We start from the raw sequence: 22,597 nt of genomic DNA, 5'->3' as shown, positions 1-22,597 counted from the left end.
AACAAATTGATAGATTGTCTGTGGTTTTGTAGAGCTACAAGTTGTCATTTTAAATTTTATTTATACATTTTTGGCTATCGTAAATAAGATATTTGACATGATCTTTAAAATATCTAGAACTAATATATTAGAGGAATAAATATTATCGTATCAATTTTTTATTTCTAGCGTTTCAAAATGTCCGAAAAAGTTGGATTTGATGAGTTGCGGCTAAAGTATAAGGTAAGTTGTTATAACCTTTTTAAAATCATGTTGTTTTCATAAAATACATATTTTCCCATTATTACAGGATGTATTATCAAAAGCATTTACTACAAATAATATCGATTTGCTCGATTCCTTTTCAAAAAATGCGAATGAGAGCGACAGAAAATCAGCCATGGACCAAGCCTTTAGAGATAAACTACTGGATTTGCTATTAGAGGAGCCAAATACCTTGGAAAGCTATGTAAATTTTTGTATAGACTCATGTCGAAGGCAAATGGTGACTGCAACTATGCCTGTAGTTCTTTTGGGTGATATTTTCGATGCACTAACACTGAACAAGTGTGAAAAAATGTTTATGTATGTTGAAAATGGAGTAAATATTTGGAGGGAAGAATTATTCTTTGTGGCATGTAAGAACCATTTACTAAGAATGTGTAATGACTTACTGAGAAGATTATCAAGATCTCAAAATACGGTATTCTGTGGCAGAATATTGTTATTCTTAGCCAAATTCTTTCCGTTTTCTGAGCGCTCTGGGCTTAATATTGTGTCCGAATTCAACTTGGAAAACATTACGGAGTTTGGTGGTGATAATACAAGTACCTTAAAGGATGTATTGGATGAAGAAATGGTTGTTGAAGATGATAAAAATAAATTGGTCATAGATTACAATCTTTACTGTAGATTTTGGAGCTTACAGGACTTCTTTAGGAACCCTAACACATGTTATAATAAATTACAATGGAAAACCTTTGTTGCGGTAAGTCACTAACATATTTGTACTTAAAAAAAATATGTTTTCACACAAAAGTTCTCCACATATGATAAATATATTCAAAATTATACTCGACTACAAAGACATGATTTATAAAATTCATCAACATTTATTAAAGCTGTATTAAATTTGCCACATACAGAATATCATTTCAGTTAAGTTAAGCTACACCAGTCCATGTATTATTCTTATAGGGAGAGTAAAACTTTCTATAAGAATATTATCTTAACATTGTTTTAATGTTGGAAATATAACTATGATAACACTATTTATATTGTTACAGCATTCAGGCAGTGTCCTATCAGCTTTCTCCTCATACAAGCTAGAGGCTGTGGAGTTGCAGAAATCGAAATTAAACATACTTAAATCGGTAAACTCGGATGTTGAAATGCAAGAGAACAAAGAGCAACATTACTTTGCAAAGTTTCTAACAAACCAGAAACTTTTGGAGTTACAGTTGTCTGACTCAAATTTCAGGAGATGCGTCCTGATACAGTATCTGATACTCTTTCAATATTTAATGTCGACGGTAAAGTTTAAAATGTTAGTGTTTAAACACATTTTTTTTTTCATTTTATATTTGTTTAATGCAACTGACTTGTACTATAGATTATTAAATTGCATGCTGCACTTAATTTTCTAATCATGTAATTGTCTATACTCTTATTTTAAATCTATTATTTACTTAAGGCTAAACATACATTTAACTAAAACATTGACTGAGTAACCATATATTGATTGAAATGTTTTTGAATAATCCTGTTTGGTGTATATAATATTTGTAACTCGCTAATTGACAGGGAATCTCAGGAATTAAAATCAGATCAGATAGACTGGGTGAAAGACACCACAGCGCTCGTTTATAAGCTCCTCGGTGAAACTCCGCCCGACGGCAAACAGTTTGCTGAATGTGTGAAGAGAATATTGAAGAGGGAAGAACATTGGAACAGTTGGAAGAACGATGGATGTCCAGGTGATACATGAGAAGCTAACTTTCATTATGTGTTTTTGTTATGTATTAGTTATACTTACTTGGTATTGTTAAATAATACTCTGATGTCGCGTGTAATGTTGGCAGAACACTTTATCATATTTGTTTCTGTCTTTCCGTCTTTCTACTCATCTGTTTTATTGAACACTGCGACTTTCAAATGTCAGTAATGTCAATATTAAGATATATTTTACGCGGTTTCTTTTCATCAATTGTGAGGTTTTGTAGATTTTATGGCACATTTTATGTGACCGAACATTTGTTTTAATTAATTGGTTTTCTTGATATACTTTGGATCGTCATGGGTTCTAGATTCAAAAGACAAATGTACTTCAATATAAGACATTTGGTTTACAGAATTTCAAAAGCCAAAACCTCCGGTGCAAGCGGAGAACGAGGAGGTGAAGCGTTCGAGGAAACGACGCCGGCCTGTTGGAGATATTATTAAAGAATATTCTGGAACCGACAAGTTCTTCATGGGGAAGTTAGTAATATAAAAACTCATTTTATTAAAGAGAGCATATTCTTAAATAAATATTAAACCTCTTTGGTTGACATTACATTTAAAAGGTAGTCATTAATTTTATGACGAAAATATATAATTTTTAATATCTTATTAATTATTTATATTATATATTTATATCTATTTCACAGTAATGACCTGACAAAGTTGTGGAACCTCTGTCCGGACAATCTAGCCGCTTGTAGAACTAAGGAAAGAGATTTCATGCCATCACTAGGTGAGTACTAGTTTTATAGTAAATGCTATAATTTTTAGTCGTTTGTGATTTTTGACGTACATCTATCTGAATGACCAAATTTTCAAAATGTCTGTAATAGTTAATATTCTCTACCTTAACCCTTTTAAGGTAGGATCATTTTGGCGTCCGTCTGTTGAAAACCTCGCATCTCTGTAATATATAACAGCTTATTGTTTGTTTATTTGTATATTATAATATGTAGATCATCAGCTCTGCGGGACGGCCTAATGGCGAAAAAATCTGGGCTAATGTATAAAATAAACAAATAATGATTCACATTTTTTATAAGAAACCCAGTTTGTTTGATGTAGGTTTGGTCTATCTTTGGTAAATATCGGTCTCGTGGTGTAAGACTATCAATCAGCTCTTTTCCATAATGATGTATTATGGCATTATTGGCTGTGATTATCGGATTAAGGGCCAACATAATCGATAAATGACTAGAAATACGTATCTATTTTGGTTAATTTAATAGTAGTCAAAAATAATTGTAGTATGTTCAGAGAGTATTGAAGTAGTGTGCATTCGGTTAGGTGTGTATATATAGATGGCGTTGCTAGTTGATGAGCATATCTATCTTATATAAATAAATATTATTAATGGATCAATTCGCTTTAAATCCAGAATCATATATGTTATCTGGTGATGGTGGTGAGGGTGCTGGTGGGTGGGGGTGGCGAGCTCTGCGTCTGCTAGCAAGAAGGTCACCACACTTCTTCGTCCACACAAACAATCCCATCGGACGGCTGCCGGATTATCTTGATGATATGGTGAGGCTAATGAACCTTATATACATAGATATAAGATTCATTATAATATTATTTTGTTCCACTGACAAATATTTTTTTTCTATTTAGTTTTTTTTTTACTTTTCTTAGATAACATGTACGCGTTGTATGAATTTGTTGACAAAATATCTTTGAACTTCAACTTGAATTTTTTTAATATTTTTTTTATTAACCTAAATTGGTATAATCTCTTCAGTGATTACGTCCAAGAAAATAAGATCTTTGAGATGAACAGTATTATCTGAATTGTGCTCTAAAAACCTGTAAATTTTATTTTAATATCATTATTATTATTATGTTTTTAATAATAAAAAAAAGAATAAAATATTTTTTCTCTATGATTTTATACGTTGTTATAAACATACATATATATGTATATATTACTAAAATTACGTTTCTAAATTTCAGGTTAAAAAAATCACTCGTGAAGTGGCCGCCAATAATGTGTCCAACAACACAAACGGTGACTCCAACGTTAACAACGATAAAGCTAAGCTGGTGAGCTCCTTAGTTTAATTATAATCTTTATATGTAAACGAAAGTCGTGTAGGTTATAGTATTTGTAACTAAGAAGGGCGATATGGGTTTGGCTGAAAATCGGTAAAGAGATAGTTTAGAGCCCATAAAAGTACATAGGATACTTATCATACGATCGAAGAAAAATTATTAATTGATTACGTCCAAAATCTTCTTGTTTACTGCCTTTAAGCAAAAAGAATTTGCCCGGTCAGCTATACATTTCTCATTCTGGAACTAACGCAGCCGAAGTCCCGGGCAAAAACTAGCTATTAAATATTTTATAAGTGTTATATATAAATGTATAATTTTTTCTTTCTATGTTGTTAGGAGCAGACTGAAGAAGAACTGACAGAAGAGCAAATAGAAACTGATATTATAAAGGAAGAAGACACGACCGACCTTGAACAGGTGACTGTGTGATATTAGATAGTCATTAATAATTGGCCAAAATTTATATATATATGAGTTTATATGTACATTTATAATTCTACTGTAAGTGTGTATGTCACTGAACTCAGTCGAGACGGCTGAAGCGATTTGAATGAATTTTGTATGAATTTGTGTTCCCCACCAGATGATTTACATTCATAAATCAGTCCGGTAGGCGGCGCTGCAGTCGGTAGCTAGGTTATTTAAAGTGGAAAGGCTGCAACATGGGTTACTCACTATGTATTGTTTTAACACACCATATATTTCTCTCTGAACGCAGACTTTATGTTCACCCGGACTAAGTCACTGAGAAAAATAATTTACTCTACATATCTCCTATATATAACTACAATATACAGTAAAACATGCTTTATGTATACGTGTTATACGTTTCATTCACCTCAGATGTAAAGCTGTTCTCTCATTATATATAATACATGCGTATTATTTCAGGCACCAGACTCGACCCACGACGACGATAAGCCGACCAGATCTAAGATAACAATGATATCATCCACACAGCTCCAGGCTGTTTCATCCAAGTTGCCCGAGTGGAAGAAACTCGCGGCGAAGCTAGGATACAAACCGGACGAAATACAGTTCTTCGAAACGGAATACACGACGGAGGAGGCGAGGGCCAAGAACATGCTGCAGCTTTGGTTCGACGACGACGAGGACGCCTCCGTCGAGAACCTGCTCTACACCATGGAGGGACTGAAGATGACCGAAGCCTGCGAGGCCTTGAAGAACTCTAAGTGACGGAGAGAGACAGAGGGAGATAGAAGCGTCGGTGAATGGAATCGAATGAATGAGTGAATGAATGAAGTCAATGCTTTGAGAGTTATTTACAATTTAAATGCCAACATGCATCATTGATCTGTAGAATAAATATTTTCAGCAACAAAATGACCAATACAGTAGGAAAACAAATATAGATAATATTTTTCAAATATTAATTACAAAATACTACGTGCGATTTATTTCAACCTGATACTTCTAGGATGGGGCGCAGTCTTTGGAGGTGACGTCTTTTCACTCAATAAAATTCTTAGATCAGATTAATTACTGTTGGCGTTTAAAAACTTGGGAAACTAAAATAGATCTAAGTAATAAAATTTGATATTCAACTGTTCTGTTTTATTTACGACCGTGGAACTTTTTAAGTCATCCTTTATTTTAATGTCTTTAATGTACTGATATTTCCGAACTCTCACGTTAAATTCTCAATAGGTTCTCGATGTGGACCTTAATTTTTTAGGCTCGCAAAGACTTCTGATATATGAAAACTAAAGCGAAACAAATAAAGGCTTCTTTAAATAGCAAATTACTAGGAAACTATTTAAGATATAACAGGAATAAGAAAAACACGAGATACATAAAAAAATATAAAACGAAAGGTTTAAAATCTTATAAAGGTTTAATCTCTTGAAAATATTTTTTGGTAACTATAAAAATTAAGTACGAAAAAGATTTATGACCTAGAAATAAAAGTCAGTACATCGGCATTAAGTATCGAATTCCTTTGACGCATTTCTTTTATTAATTTGGAACGTTATTTTTGAATTTATAAGGACTTATGAACATTGACTTGTCAGTTTAAAAATAGATAAAAAATTATTCTTTTAATTAACGAAGTGATTCTCTCGAGTATGTATATAAGAAACCGAATTTTTATTGTGTTTTAGCCATAACTGTCGTTATTACTTATTTTTTTCAAAACTATTAACGACGAACAGCGGAGAAGATTTATAAAATTTGCTCAACACTTGAAGCTACTATAAAGCTATACAATGTTCTGCAAAGCATGTCAAAGGTAAAAAAAAAAAAAACTCAATTTCATTTACAATCTAGTAAAATGATAAACGGAACTCATGGGTCGCAGCTCAGAAAATTAAATAAATTATTAATTACTAATATATAGAATGATGCAAAAGGGTAGTTTCCCTTAACGCACATTGGGGCTAGGTGACAACGATATCATTATGGCGGACAATAAATCCACCTTATCGAATAATTAATATAATTATTTTATTTCTTTCTTATTCTTTCCTTAAAAGATCGTTCAATAAACTCTGTTAATGTCACCTTTATTAATTCGATATAATGTACGTCATAATGACAGGTATTTTCCATAAACACTACACAGTCACAGTTTTTTTAAACATCTCGTTACTAGGTACTGTCAAAAACATTTTAGGTTTATGAATGTGGATCGCAACCTTAATATTTTTGATAATGATATATATAATACTTTTAACGATTCATTGTACTGATACTAAATACTGATTCGTAAATATAATATTTTTTATTATCATGTACAGTTTCACAAGTCTACCGTAATCTAAAACATTAAAGCTTTTAAAATATTGAAACATTATCTCTCAATATTCTATTTGGAAAATATTAAACATTAACATTAAAGCTAAATTTTGTATTTAACATAAAAACTATAGTTAATCTGCTTTAGTTTCAAGACTGGAATAATTTTCTAAAGCTCAAAAAGCTATAACCTTTGTAGTGGGAATACATAGCGTCATTCGGGACTTTAGATGTTTCAACACTGTCGTCTTGGGCTTTTTGTTTTATCATAGCAGAGAGAAGTTATCATAGTGACGCTAATCTCTTTGAGATATATCTAATAAATTATTCGTTTATAAAATAATGAAACAATGTCGGTTGATCCGAAATTATAACTTGCACGCATTTCCTCATCGCGGCTGACTCAGTGTGCCTAAAACAGAACTTATAACGAACCAATTTCCTCACACCAAGTTGTAATGTACGATTAGTACTCCTATTACAACCCAATAAAGTCTCCCATAACTGCATTTTAAAACTTGTAAAACGACCAAACAACCACTTTTAAGTGGTCTCCAGAAACTTTTTTCTTGAAATAAACTTTTCAGAAACTCTAAGAAATGTTTAGTGTTTAAGGGATCTGCTTACATTAGGCACATTTCAGCGCCGCTCCGATGTTTACAGAATCGCGGAATACTCGCTGCACCGAAATTAGTTCGAAGCGTATACGTCAATGAGTAGACGAGGCTTAGTGCTGCGCGAGCGGTCGATCCTAAATTATTTATATTTTTATGATCCGATTCGAGACTAGATATTTTTATATTAAAAATATACGGGTACAGGCGTGACGTGCGTGCGCAGGAGACGCTTTCCAAGGAATTTGTGAATCCTTACAAATTAACTGTGAGTATATTGCCTTGATGGGTTTAACTTATTCAGAAACATGTATTTATATGGTTCTTTGGCCTGTATTAGTTTTAAAAATATTGTTATTATCGCTGCATGTTTTATTTGATTTTATATAAAATGCCATTCTATAGATAATTATTAGATAGGGCAAAAATTATATGCCTTTGAAAGTCTAGACTGTACATTTTCAAACAGAATTTTATTTTTATCACGTAACCCTTTAATATTTGACATATTTTAGACTCTTTCTGAAATAGTTTAGTCTTTATATATATGTCCAAATTGTTCTAGACACGTAGAAAGAACTAGTACTTGGTTTTAAAGCAAGGTATTTTTGATTTTAGCTCATACGGTATGCCAAACCATAAAGTTTTTACGATGATATGATCTCATGAATCTGGGCGTTCCAACATTTAAATTTATGAATTTCCACTAAATAAAGTGGTCGAAGAGTTTCAAATTAGTTATATCTTCAATTTTTTTATAGTGATATTGTAAATAATAGACAGATACGCTTAAATGTCTTAGTTAAATTGAATCATATTTTTTAATCTTAGGTTTTGTTGTCACCCTAATGATACTATTTTAAATTTCTTAATGAAAACTTGAGAAATCTCTTTCGTAAACAGCTGTTCGAAAGTCTTGCTGTTACTGTTAAGTGTTTTATAGTTGGTATTTAAAAATCCCCTACGAATAAAGAAATTGTAATGTCTTATTATTATTATCCATTTCCCAGATTTAAGTGAAAAATTCTTCGCCATAATTTTCCCGTCGTACATTTTATTCTTTGCATTTTCAGTAAACTTCTTGGAATCTACGAACCTCCGCAATTCTTTAATAATATCTTCTATGTTATTATTAATTTCGCACACTTATACGGTAAATCCTTCTCGCTATCTAGGAATCCCATTTTTCTTTATGGCGTCATCACGACAAAGTAGTAAAACGATGAAGGGCGCAAATATTATAGTTTACCTACACACAACTAACAACACGTAACATTGAGTCTATAAGATAATATATGGAATAACTGCTTAAATGACATTAATAAGGTTATTATTTGGTTATCACGCCATTAGAAAACGTCATTTTGTTTGAATACATTTTTATGCGTTTGTATATATATATAAATATCATACAATTCGTAAAGTTTGGCCTCCAGTCTTTATGTAATCTAAGACAATTTGTAGGTACTCAATGTGTTTCATGTATCGCAATACAACGCACAATAAAAGTTAAATTAAATTAAGTCCATCAAATAAAATGTTTTGACAGGAACGTTGAAAGCAAATTTAAATAATCAATAAATTTCTAGAGCTACTTTAAATATAAAATAACATATTTATTTGTTATAAATTTCTCTAATAATATTCAGAACCTCATGATTTCCAAAAAAATGTATTTCTCCAAAACCACTGAATAACTTCTTATGTAAAAAAAAATATTTTGAACCGACACTGATTATTATAAACATCGGTTTTTTTTATAATCTAAAAGATCTTGAAAAATACTTAAAAAATATTTTAATAAATGTAAATAAAATACGACCTTTATTTAGTCTGTGCTGTAACTACATATAATGATAGATTTATAATCTGTGTGCGTAGACGGTAGAACAAGTTTTCATAGCCACATATTAAGCGTTTCATGTTTTTCAGTCAATAGTCTATGTAAGTACTCTATCTAAAGTGAAAAGATTTACAAAACTGTTTACGCGCCGTATTTAGTGTGACGGTGGAAAACTTGGATGAAAAATCAAAGATTTCATTATAAATGACATTTCATAGTTAATTAGCTCGATCTCATCATCCTGCACAGGATCGTATTTTCTTGGGACCAAAATTTTTATTTCTTACATCGGCATCATAGCTTTGTTCTGATAATTTTCGTCTAAACAGGTTCAATATTTTTCTTAATATAGAAAAATGATATTATTTAATAAACCGTGAATAGTATTTTGAATTACATTTCATTGCCGCCATTACAAACAGTTATTTCACCTTCAACGAACTAAATTAAAATTTGAAAAACGAACGCTAGGCATCTTGCAATATTACATAGCCAAATACAAGTCGAATATTCGTTATTTTTCATAATAATTGTAGGACCAGATAAATTAAATTTTATTATAATGATATCTAAGATTTTCGCATGTATTTAAGTAAACAAACCTAAGGTTTTTCGGATATGACTACGCCTTTTTTACTATCGTACATCTACATAATCTCAACGTTTCGGTTCCCTTGCAGCAACGGTGATCACGGGTAGACGAGATGTACAGCTGTCTTCCAGTTAGTATTGTCCTCAGCTACCGCCGATTTCTTATTTTTTTATCGTATTGCTCTTGATGAACGAAGAATTTAAGACACAGTGAGCGCGTTCTAACCGCATTCTTCCGTTATAAGGTTGTTGTTTGATTAAATAAAGTAATTTCATTTTAAATATGAACGATTACTTTAAAGTTCCTTAGAAATCCGTTAGTGTTAGACTTAACGGAAATATATGAGGTTTAGTTTAGCTTTAACAAGTATTTAACCAATGAGTTAAATATATACAATAATATCATTGTTAAAAATCATAGAAATTACTATTTTATTTGTTACTTATTTTGTAGGTACATAGCGATTACATTTTTTTTTTTACTATTTTTTTTTTATATTAAACACGGGTGATTGTACATCAGATATTAAAGACATATGTGTTGGTTCCTCTTCGTGGTTATTTTTACTCCGGTTTTTTTTTAACTTACTTAACCAATTCTCATACTAATTATAACCCGAAAAAGTTGAGATTTGTTTAAAAAAAAAACTCATTCGATTTTTTTGATTTTTTAACACTTCTCTTTGTTACCAAATTCATTTACGCAATTTATAAAAATGATTATTATTTTTTTGTTCGTAAGTATGCAGGAGTTTCATATCTTATAATTTTTGTGTAATATATAACATTATTGTCTCGAATCTCTTTTCCAATTTTTGATTTTTATTTTTAAAACACGCGACAAAAATCATTAAAAGATACATACAATTCTTATTTGGTTTTTATACGAATTGTTGTTGAATATTCAAAAGAGTATATATGGCTGTGGGCTGCACATTCACAGATCCTATGTTTAACCTGAAGTATTTGTCTATAAAATTTACGTTGCACCTGTGCGAAATAACCTAACCCACATAGTATGTTTGTTTTATAACTGGAAGTTTACTAATAAATTTATATACAGTTATAGAAAAGTTATATTTTAACATTCGGCTATCCATTTAATTAGTTCATTAAGAAAATATACTTACCGCGATAGACTTTTATATTTCGAATTAATTACAGATATAAAACAATAATGAAGAAAAGTCAATATTATATTAAGCCCATCTAAAATAGTTTCATGTTTGGCCCCTGTCTCATATTTTTTGTATCAAATATAAGTAAGACTCTACGTCTGAAATATGATTTGTTTAAATATACCTATATAATAAAATTGTATTAATACATAGTTCTGTTGCTAAAAATCTCAAAAATATGCCATCAATGAAATGGAGAAGGTATTATTAATTCCTCCTACAGCTTTTGGTTTAAGAATAGTATAATGTTTATGCTATCCAAGAACCGATGTTTGGAAAAATCTGTATTCGTTAGGAACCTAAATTGATAGATTATAAATATGTTTTTAGGTTGAATAATATTCTTGGTTCTGTTTATTTAGAGTGCCGTTTCATTTGCGTGTCCCACATAACTGTTTTGTATAACTTGTATGGATTGAGATTTATCGTCTGACTTCGTTTATATTTCACTACCTCGTCTGTAACAGATGCAATTAGGAGAATATTCCTCACTTCAAGCGTCGGTTTCTGTTTTAAAGGCATTTATTAGTACTTCACTCTGAGAACCTTTATAATTGGATAGGATTAATACGTCTCTAGCTTCTAGCGGCAATTTCGGTTGTGTTAATTTCGTCCTTGAGTAGTGAAGCTTTTTGCTCTTTGGACATCAGTAATTTCTACGGAAAATTAAAATGGATATGATGAAACCAGTAAAATTAAAGTAAAAAGACGCGATGTGAGTGATATTCTTAAAAGATGTTGAAAATCCAATAAATCTCGGAGCCCCCTCAAAATGTCTTTGGAGACGGCGCTGCGTCAACGTAAATACGTCCGCCAGGTACATAATTTACCGGAGCTGAAAATATTATTACAGAATTCGGAAAAACGAATTGGAACTATAAATATAACATCGCTTGAATGTAGGTAATAAAAGTAACCCATATTAACGAATCTGCTTTCAAACTGCTATCGGCACATAATTTTTCTTAATCCACACAAACAGACGTCGATGAGTCTTGCAGACAGAATTTCGGCATAACATTTTTCAAACAATTTTAAAAGAAGTGTATTTTAGTAAAGTAGAGCGCCGGCGCTCTTTAAAACATTTCCACGCCAATAATATAAACTTGTGTGGGTAAATCACCGAGTCCTATACTAGTCTATTTAGAACGTGTTAAAATTCAATATAGAGCATATTATACGGCTTAATCCGAAGAAGAGGTTTAATATAACGAAATACTTACGGAATGATTAGCCATTAGCCTAATTTGAAAGCTGTGTATCGGATACAACCTACCTACAAACAAAATATTTCTCTGAAACCAATCGATTGTTAAAATATATTAGGAACAAAGACGTTATTTTTCGAAGGGATTTAATATGACATTTTATTTCATTCGATTATTATTTATGAAAATAATATATAACATTATTTTTATACGAGTATTTTAAAAATGAAGCTTCTTGTAAAACGATCGTTTAATTTAAATGAACATTGGTTAATTTATAAATGAATGTAATCCTAAAAGTGCATAATATGTTCACTTGAATTAAGTGTACGGCAGCGCTTTGCAATAACAAAACGAGACATTCATATCACAGGCGTTTTACGATAAGTGCTTTACATTAATATAACATATAGGAACATTACTTTATTATCATTTATTACTAAAACAAAGATCAAATACATTAATGTAGACGACACAGATTGTTAAACAATTTAGTGTTTTGGCTATAAAATAACTGAGAATGATGCTTACAAGTTATTATTAACACTTAAATCTTCTTAATATTAAATTTTAATATATTCTGTATAGAATTTTTGTTTTTGCATAAAAAGATTTCATTCTGTTAGGAGAAACGAAGTGACAAGTTTATTTCCGCCATCTGAATAGTCCGAAGCCATGACTTTTCAAGGAAAATAATGAAGATACATTTAAAAAACGTATTAACGTTTATTTTATTGACCTATATTTCTTTATTATTATAAATAAATAAGAAAATTCATGTACATTTCTACTCATTCATAATTTTTACAAATCTGTGTCTTGTAATACCTCAGTCACTTTGTATGTGCTTATAATCACAACAAATCATTTTAATATAAAAAATATGCATACGTGTAGCATCTTTAAAATATAGCACGTCAATGTTAATCTAAATTACAACAATAAAATAGAAAAGAAACGTAACGCTATCACCACAAGAGCCGAGTTCCCGTCAGCGCTGCGACGAATGGTCTCTATAACTAGCTTATGGACTATTAACGTCACAACCAGAAGTTAAATTATTGGGCGGGTGTTACACACAAGCAATATGCCATGCTATACTTATTATAAAACACAAGATAGATTTAACGTTCTTAAAAAATACACAACTTTTAACTACTAATAATAGCCAAAGGGGAGCCAAAAGTATACAGTATTTAAAACAAAACAGACAATTACAAAGTGTAATTTTGTCAAGTGTAATAACGTTCCTAATTACACTTTTTATTATTAATATTGTGGTTATAAGAATATACTTTATTTATGTGGTTTTGTTTGGTTATATCATTTACATAAAACAAAAATATTAAAAAAAACTAAACAGCATCATTATAAAAAACTCTATGGCCTCTTGAGGGTATGAAGAAACGATACATATAAAACCTTTTTTGTCTCTCAATAAATAAGCAAATAATAAATTATTGGCATTCCATTTCTATTAGAACCATTTATTATCGAGAATAATAAATTTAATCAATCAAAATATGTCAAGTTAAGCACTTTGGCATTTCTCTATTGCCACAATTTTTATTTAAACGGACATCAATAAGATTTTTCAAACATTTTAAATTACCTGTATGCAATTAAAAAAATATTTAATCTGTCAGAACAGAGGTTGATGGAGACGTTTACGTTGCATACTCATATTACTTTAACTGCTCTCAGCAGTGAAGTGTCGAGTTTAGAGTTACATTGTAACAGCAGTGGACGTGACACTTTGGTCTCGACACAGATTTTAGTAGACGTTGACGCGTTAAAATCAGTAACTAGTGTCTTAGACAATATTTGGTGTATACAGCAAAATTCAAGCATTTTATCACAAGAAACTAAATATCAAATTTTTATTTTAATATGTGTGTGTGTGTGTATGTTTTATATATGTGTGTCTCTCACTCAATTCATAATGTTCTCATTACCTACATCGTTACATTTCTATTGTTTATTCCAAGTTATAATTTTTTTTGTCACTATATATAACAAAGCTACTATCGTAACTTTTAATTCTGCATTGTCATCTTCGGTCTTTGGTTTTCGAAACTAATGTTTTGTATGGACTACAATACGAAAATCCCCAAAAGTGGTATCGCTGTGATTTGTAAACTTTTGGTAAAAAATACTTATAAATCGGTTATAAAACGTATCACAGCATCTAGCTCGTCTTCTGTGGAACATTCATATATTTGTGCAAAAAAATAATTAACAAATGACTAATTGAAAATGTATTTATATTAAAAAACTTGAAAAAACCTGTCTCCATTTTACAATTTAATTTTTTAATCATATAAGAATAAAATCTAAATTTGTCAATTTGTACCCAAGTGGCTTTCCTTGTATTTTTAATTCCCAATAACGTAATGATACTAAGATGATAAATATTAAAATTCTATACAAACCTAAAGGTCGATTTCATGTTTACTAGTTAGAACAACTTAGGGCACTCAGAAAAAGAACATAGACAATTTAGGACTTTCTGGTACCTACTTATTTGTTATTGTTGAATACTTTGACCCATCTAGAAGGGTGCAAGATTGGTTTTTATTCATTCAAATGAAACTAATATTTTTCGGATAAACAACGCGTGATTTATTTTTGTAAAAAACTACATACTTACAACGTTTCGGTTACTTTTCAGCAACCGTGATCACGGTTATAACGCGTAGTTTATCCGAAAAATATTAGTTTCATTTAAATGAATAGAATTCGCGAAAATCTTAGATACCATTGTTTTTTATTGTCTATAATTCACTACTAACAACTAATAAATTTTAGAAGTTACGATTCAGTAGAGTAGCAATATGTAAACTCTTCATCTATGCACTAATAAATCAGTATTAATAAATCAACGAAATTCATAGAAATTTTATTGTTACGATAACAAATAACCCATTACAGAATAAGGCCAGTCAATGAACGAGATACTATCCGCAAGGAACTAGGTACCTACTTATATTTTTGAGATCTAAGATTTTTTACGAGAATTCATTTGAATGAAACTAGTGTTATTCGGATTTACTACGCGGATTTTATTATTTAAAAAACTACATAATCCCGACGTTTCGGTTACTTTGCAGCAACCGTGATCACGGGCAGACGAGATGTGACGAGATGTGACGAGACGTGATCACGGTTGCTGCAAAGTAACCGAAACGTCGGGATTATGTAGTTTTTTAAATAATAAAATCCGCGTAGTAAATCCGAATAACACTAGTTCCATTTACTTATATTTTTTTTTGTAAAACTAATACATAGCAGAATATAATCAACAGTTATTCACGAGTCCGGCTTATAGTTATACAAAACGTTTCCCGTTTCACATTTAATAACGTATGTTAAAATTGTAAAATGCGTGACGATGCCGACTCGGACTAAGTAAGCATACTCGAATGATTTTGTTACCCAAGTTATTGTTATAGAATACTTCAGTAATTAAGCCATCGCCATCATTAAAGTATGATTAATTGTTCTTTTAAAAATAGCATATATCTTGTGCATTTGTAAAACAAATAAAAAAAAATATTTTTTTTAATGCTTGAATGAAATAAAACTTTTGTTTAATTTTTATTAATATAACATTTGACGAAAATAATTAAACTATCTATAAAATATTTCATTCTTAGGTCGTTCTTTAATGAACAGAAATTGTATTTTGTCTTCTTGATTGATGATTTGAATTTCCTATGAGTGTAAAGAAAATGTAAACTTCTAAATGTTTGTTGGACCATTTCTCATTGAATTTTCACTATGCTGTACTCCTAAATAGTTTCTGATAGAAATTCTTCTATAATAATTTGAAGCGACGAATTGAATAAACGAAAACCACGTAGGCTTAGGGGCATTACCCTTTCTAAATAAAACCTTGTTTAGAATTCGCCCTAAATAGCACGACATGCATCCTCTTCCGTCATTTTATAGGCCCAAGAATTTATTACCTTGGTGATGTTTCCTTGCTTTGTAGACTTGTCTGATCCCTCAAAACATATTTTTATGCTTTTATATTTCACAGATCAACGTCCGCACAGACAATTCACGTAATAATCGTGGGTTTTACTAAATATAATACTCGTATGTTCTTTGACGTAATATATTTTTAGATAGTGATATTTATTTATGGATATGTCAAAACATTTTTATTTTCGTTGTTTAAAACAAGTAAACTAGTAATATTTATTGAAAACAAATCGATTAATTACCACATCTTCCGTCTCTTACCTATATTTTGGCAACACTGCAACGGAAACTCTATTGACGCACGTTTGACTTCGAAAATTTATAAATAGGCCAACGTGTTTAAATAGCTACATTAAATTATTTTCATTTGTTATTACACTTTTAACTCGTCAATACTGATTTTGTAACTGTTGTTTTTCTTTGCTGTTTTTTGCAAGGCCACGCAGGGACGTAGCGTAATATAAAATAATCTATTATTCTATTAATAAGCGAATATTTCTTAAAAGTTAGTAGCGTGTTATTGTTTCTAGTCAAATAACACTTGGTCCAAAAATTATGTTCTTGATTATTAATATTATAACTTCATTTAGCATATAGTTTTACGTCTCTCATTCTATAACTCACGTTAATTTATGAATAAAATAGTAACGCTCCGTGTAGTGTCACGATCCAAATTTGAGGTAGACTCATTGGTTTAATTCCAAATATTATCCCTTTCTTCTTTAGCAATTTCTAAATTGATATATTGATTGATGGATTGATTGATAGGTTACTATTTGCTTTGACTAACACAAGAGGAATGGAAATGTGATATTAAAAATTTATTTAAAATGTTTGTAAAATCTGAAACAAATTCGAAGCAGCCAAAGGACCAGTTCCAATCTGGTGTTCTTCAGATTGATGGAGAATCTTAACGTGAAGTATAGGATATTGTATAAATGAAAGAACATTTTTATAATATCCAGTACACCTAGACCTTTTAGCAACATCAAAAGATGACATTAGTGAACATTACGAGTTAGTCCTATTTCAACCTCATCTTCGATAAAGAAGTGATCAAGTTCATTATTGTCAGTTATCATCAAGATTTGAAAGAGGGAACAAAGCTACTGGGAGCAATGGAATGCGAAGGGAATTTATCAGGATAGGAATTCATAGAGCACAAATTTATTTTTTTGAAATTGTCCAATAAACTAAAAAAGTAATTTTTTTTTTATTAAATTTCATTCAAACGTAATGTAATATTTAATTATTGTAATTTTATTTTCTCGATAAACATTATTATATTTTAAACATTTATCATTTTTACGAATAACGAAAATATTTCTGAAAATGGCTGGTAACAATTCACATTAGTCACGAAATCAACTCTTCGTAACAGATGGTTAAATTCAGCTCGGCCTTGTATTATTTCTACCCTCGATAGAGCAGATGGTTACTCGGGAAAATTTAAAAGCGTACAAATAAAATGAATATCATGCGTTTGACCGGACACCTTGAATCAGCCGGATTGGAAGTTAGCCAGTATGATAATAACACGCTCTGAATTATCTTATACGAACATTGTATCGTTAGTCTATACAACTATACTAGTATGAAGTGTATGGACTCGCTATAGACAATATTCAATCATAGTAAAATCATCGAATGATCGTGTCATGTTAAATGCATTCTTGGTAATAATAACAATGATGTAAACAGCTCGTAGTGAGAATCATTAAATATCATACAACCATAAAACACGTCACCGTGGCTTTAAAAATATATTTTCTTTTTCCCGCGAGAGCGTTGACATCTTTAAACTTGGTATTTTTCTATTTTATATTATCTTTTCACATTATTAGCCAATCACATCATTTTGCGATTTATTTTCGTTAAAATGTCTATTGCTGTCAGACGATCAGAAATGTGATGAAAATTAAATAGTGTCATAACGTTTGATAATGTTCTGTAACACAATTTTATAAGCGAGATATAACGGAGATATATAATCTATGGTTATTGTATAAAAAAATAGTTTGTTCTTGCTATTTTCAAAATAATTAAAATCATATTAAGTTCGTCGCTGTTAATAGATATTCAACCAGTGACTGCTTTATTACTTAAAATATATATAAAATAATATAAAAATATTTATGCAGAAAAAATTAAGACACTTCAAAATTTCACCACTATTTAAATTTACGGTCAATTTGTTATGATTCTTTAAGCAGTCGGGAAAAATTCCTCAATGACAAATCGACATAGCAGCTTTAATTAAATTGCCCATGAAAACCAGCATTATTCATCCTCCCAAACTATAAAATTTTTTCTCGCATGCTTCTTTGTAATATCTTTGACAGGCCATTAAATCAGTCTGTATAAAAACGAATGATATTAAACCTTGGCTTTTCTAAATCAAAGTTTTCAATGCCCTGAAAAATTCATGGTCACTATTTTTATTTCGATCAATGATAGTTTCATATCATCACTTTGTATTTTGTTAGGAAATAAATAATCTTCAACAGCGTTTTAATAAGTTGTAATCTTTGATAATTTGATATATTTGGTTAATTCAAACACAATTTCTTGTAGGGTATAATATATAATAATATACTACGAGTATATATAGTCATGTATTATCAGTTAACATATAACTTTATTTATGTTATTTTGCATAATATAGGGGTAGAATATGCACTAGTTTGAGCGTTAATACTGAAGCAATTAAAAAAAATATTACTTTTGAATTTGGAATCTGTATTTTTTGTATGATTTTTCATTGTGTTATCTTATTTTGCGCCAATATGTTGTACAATATTTTCTGATATTAAATGAGGTGTCTACGACAATAAAGCGAGCCGAAACTCTTTGATTGCACTACATAGTGTAGATGTAGATCCAATTATAAATTTTAAAATCCTCCATATAATACGATTCGATTTAATCGCATATTTCTGTACTTTTGTTTGTCGACTATTTTAAAAGATGACTGAGGGTTTTTGGGGCTTATAGACTAGAACTAACACAATGATCAATACCCAATTGATAATGAAAAAGTAAAGGGTTGGTACTTGATGAAATCAAAATACTTTCTAATTAGTACAACGAGGTCATGATCCAGCTTCAGTGATAGTTTGATGGGAGGTTAGGCGTTAGCTATATACGAGTGACTCAGCTATATTTTTGTGAAAATGATTACAAAACACAAATACAAGTTTATCAAGGTATCTAGTATTCTTAAGAAAAAAAACTTAAAGATTTTAAGGAGTATATTGCAGGAAATCAAGACCTTTATATATTCTAAATGTATTAAACTGATACAGTGTAATAGTCAGAATAATAACGAACAATATGAAAAAAATTTTCATTTGAAACTTTATTTAGGTCGAGACTATTATGGAGTTAGCTTTCTTTTTAAGTTGTGAAAATACAGCGTTAACGTACATAAGATTTTTTGGATGACTTTTTCCTCAATTTTCAGTAGTGTAACCTTCACTTCCTTACTGTCGTTACTGCTGGAAGCTGCACAGTCAGTAATGGTGAAGCTTTCTTCATTTACCTCAAATAGCACTCAAGACAAAGAAGACCAGAATAAGACAAAACTTATGTCTGACAATGAGACCTCCTGAAGAAGGTCAACCTAAAGTAGACTAAATGTGGTTTAAATCAACTTCAAAATAGCACAAAACATCCGCTTTCACCACAACTCTAACATTTTTTTTAAAGTTTTTTTATCAGAGAAAGTTTTGGTATCAAAATGTTAAAATGTAAAACGCAAAGACGTAATACCTCCTAAACAACTGTGTGCTAATGAGGTTAGGACAGAACTTGCAATTGCTTGTCATTAAAAAAACACAGAAGGGTACACTGACCTTGAGTCAGGGCCCCTCAATAGTCAATATTAACTATGTATATCCACTTGGCTTGGTACAGCACCGCACAATTGAATCATCGGCAATCTCAAACTTAGAGATGAACTAAAGCTCTTAGATTGCGACTGGACTTAAGTTTAGTCTGTACATTCTTTCGGCTGTATTAAGGTTAGTGTTCACATACTGCAAGTGCCTCGGTGACGTTTCGTTTACAGTTCTCTCGTCCACAGAGGTATAATGCCACAGTAAACTTTAGCCCCATCGTCTAGACCGTTTTCTTTTGTTAAACTGTAGGTACCGGCTGTGGAATGGATAACCTTCTCAATAATGCTTGTTCTGCAATCTCTTAAAACTCCCTGTACAGATTTTTCTTACATTTCAGATATTCTAGTTCCACTAACTATTGTCGTCATCCGGAAAATAAGATAAACTGTACACGTGACTTTGCAGAGATTCTAAGGAAACCTGTTACCTATCAAGAGTTACTACTGTTACTTATTAACTGTCTACTCGTTTGTTAAGTTTTTGGGAATAAGAAATCTCTCTGAAGTCTACGAAATTCATTTTTCATAAGAATGTTTTCGAAGTTGTTTTTTTACATTTTATTGATTACATCATTGCGATGTCTGAAAAATAATGCCCCTCTCGCAACACAACAAACAAAATTCATATGAAATTGTATACAAATAAAATGAATAAAATATAGTTTCTGAAAAAGTTTTTATTCTAGCAGCGACGTGTTCGCCGCGCGAGAGACAAGATAACTGAAATATCAAATGATTAAATTTATAATATTTTCCGGGGAAGGTAAATCAAGCAGTGCCGTCACATCCCAACACGATCTTCCCAGACGGATCTCATTGACCCAGTTCAATGTTGAGTAACGACATATATAACTTAAAATATAATTTATTTACATAATATAACAATAATTTAAAGGCTATGTGCGAAATATATTTGTCACCTTAAATTTTTATCTATATTTTTTTTCTTATCTCCGGGAGGTGTACTTAATTAATAATAATAAAAGAAACGGCTGGATCACATAAGATACAGAAATAAAAAATACGCTTCGCTTACTCATTTCGCTGTTACAATGCGTTGAATAAAACACAGTTGTAGACAAATAAAAGTTATTGGTGTACTCTATTTCATGTCACATTACCAACAAAAAATATATTAGTTCTGGCAAATGTGTGATGATGACAGATAATTAAAAGTATCAAGGTGTCTGATAGATTTTTGTAAATGAAATTATTGTGATAGTGTACTATATATCTATGTGTATATAATAAAATTTATCTTATATGTAGGTATATATGTTTAATGAACATTATGTATTAATGTAATAAGATTAACATGGTCTAAACATTAAAAACTGCAAAACACATTTTTACCAAGGGAAGGACAAGCGGAATCCTCATGAAGAATATAGAAGAAGGAAGTCAAAGTTCTCTATAGATTTGTCTTTTTCCGCTTTGCTGCTGATGATTTGAATGTCAACAGCAAAGTGAAAAGGTCTCCTTTATGAGAACTTCCTCCGATACACAAGGACTTGAAGGAAAGTGAACTGAAGGATCAACTAAACTAAATGAACGAATGAATGAAAAGGGAATATATTCATTCACTGGCGTTGGTGAACTGAAGCATCTACTACACTGATTGAACGAGTGAATGAAAAAAGAATATATTAATTTCATATAAAACTGTATTCTAACGTGGGTAAGATTAAGATAGCTTTAATTTCTTGTACCAATGAACATTGTATCCCTTCATACGTGTTCGTGTCTGTTGATAAGTCGAGAATAACAGCGTGCTGTAAGTATTTTAATAAAGACTAACCCTGAGCCCGCCATTCATAACATAAACATTTTCAATGCGTAGATGTTGAAATATTTGTGGAATTCTATCCCGAACGCTGGCCCGAATATTCCGATGGCCGCTAATTTAAGACAAGTGCTCGATTTTAAGTTTGGAACCAACGTTCCGTTATGTTTAACACTTCGTTCTGTTTTTGACGTTATTAAGTAGGTAAATTTGAACGACTTCGAGTCATTTGTAAATAAATGAGGCATACACATTTATATCATATTTCATATTTTATTTTCCTAAATAATAGATTTCCTAAGTAAGATTTCTGTAATTTCAAGACCACCTTTTGGGACATGTTTTTTTTAAGGCAACAATCTGTCTGTAGTCAATGCATCCAATTTGAAATTTATATTTAGTTTTACGAATTTTAGCAGTAACATATAAACTTGGTAATTACTTTTTTATATTAGAGTTAACACTTTTTAGATTACCGTCAAGATTTTAGATTAGATGCCAGCTTACTCGAAAGACATTTTTGTATATGTAGGTTATCAACCCGCAACGAAGTAGGGGGTGCAATGGTAGTAGGTTATGCTGCAAATCTTAACCTCAATGAAGCAGAAAGCCTGAACCAGGTTGTGGTACGTTAGACTTAAAAGTTTAAACTGAAGTTTTGACATTTATTTTAATATTATATTTGACATTCCAAAATGAGTACGTT

At 30.8% G+C, this 22,597-nt stretch overlaps 1 protein-coding gene across 2 annotated transcripts; it reads left to right on the top strand.

The window, feature by feature from the left end:
- The first annotated feature begins 19 nt into the window (after positions 1-19).
- Positions 20-5,597, top strand: LOC116772398 (THO complex subunit 1). 2 transcript variants are annotated; one of them, XM_032664583.2, is made up of 10 exons: positions 20-222; positions 290-967; positions 1,266-1,525; positions 1,783-1,955; positions 2,331-2,457; positions 2,628-2,713; positions 3,359-3,504; positions 3,931-4,020; positions 4,375-4,449; positions 4,924-5,597. In XM_032664583.2, the coding sequence occupies exons 1-10, from the start codon at positions 178-180 to the stop codon at positions 5,227-5,229; spliced, it is 1,986 nt and encodes a 661-aa protein (XP_032520474.1). In that variant the 5' UTR covers positions 20-177; the 3' UTR covers positions 5,230-5,597. The 2 variants fall into 2 exon arrangements, with proteins under 2 accessions (XP_032520474.1, XP_032520472.1); XM_032664581.2 differs by having other exon boundaries at positions 23-222; positions 4,369-4,449.
- The last annotated feature ends 17,000 nt before the right edge of the window (positions 5,598-22,597 follow it).

The sequence above is a fragment of the Danaus plexippus genome, chromosome 12 (assembly GCF_018135715.1).
Source record: "Danaus plexippus chromosome 12, MEX_DaPlex, whole genome shotgun sequence".
Taxonomy (NCBI): Eukaryota; Metazoa; Arthropoda; class Insecta; order Lepidoptera; family Nymphalidae; genus Danaus; species Danaus plexippus.
The sequence above is the reverse complement of the archived record's forward strand: the minus strand, read 5'-3'. Positions and strand labels throughout refer to the sequence as shown.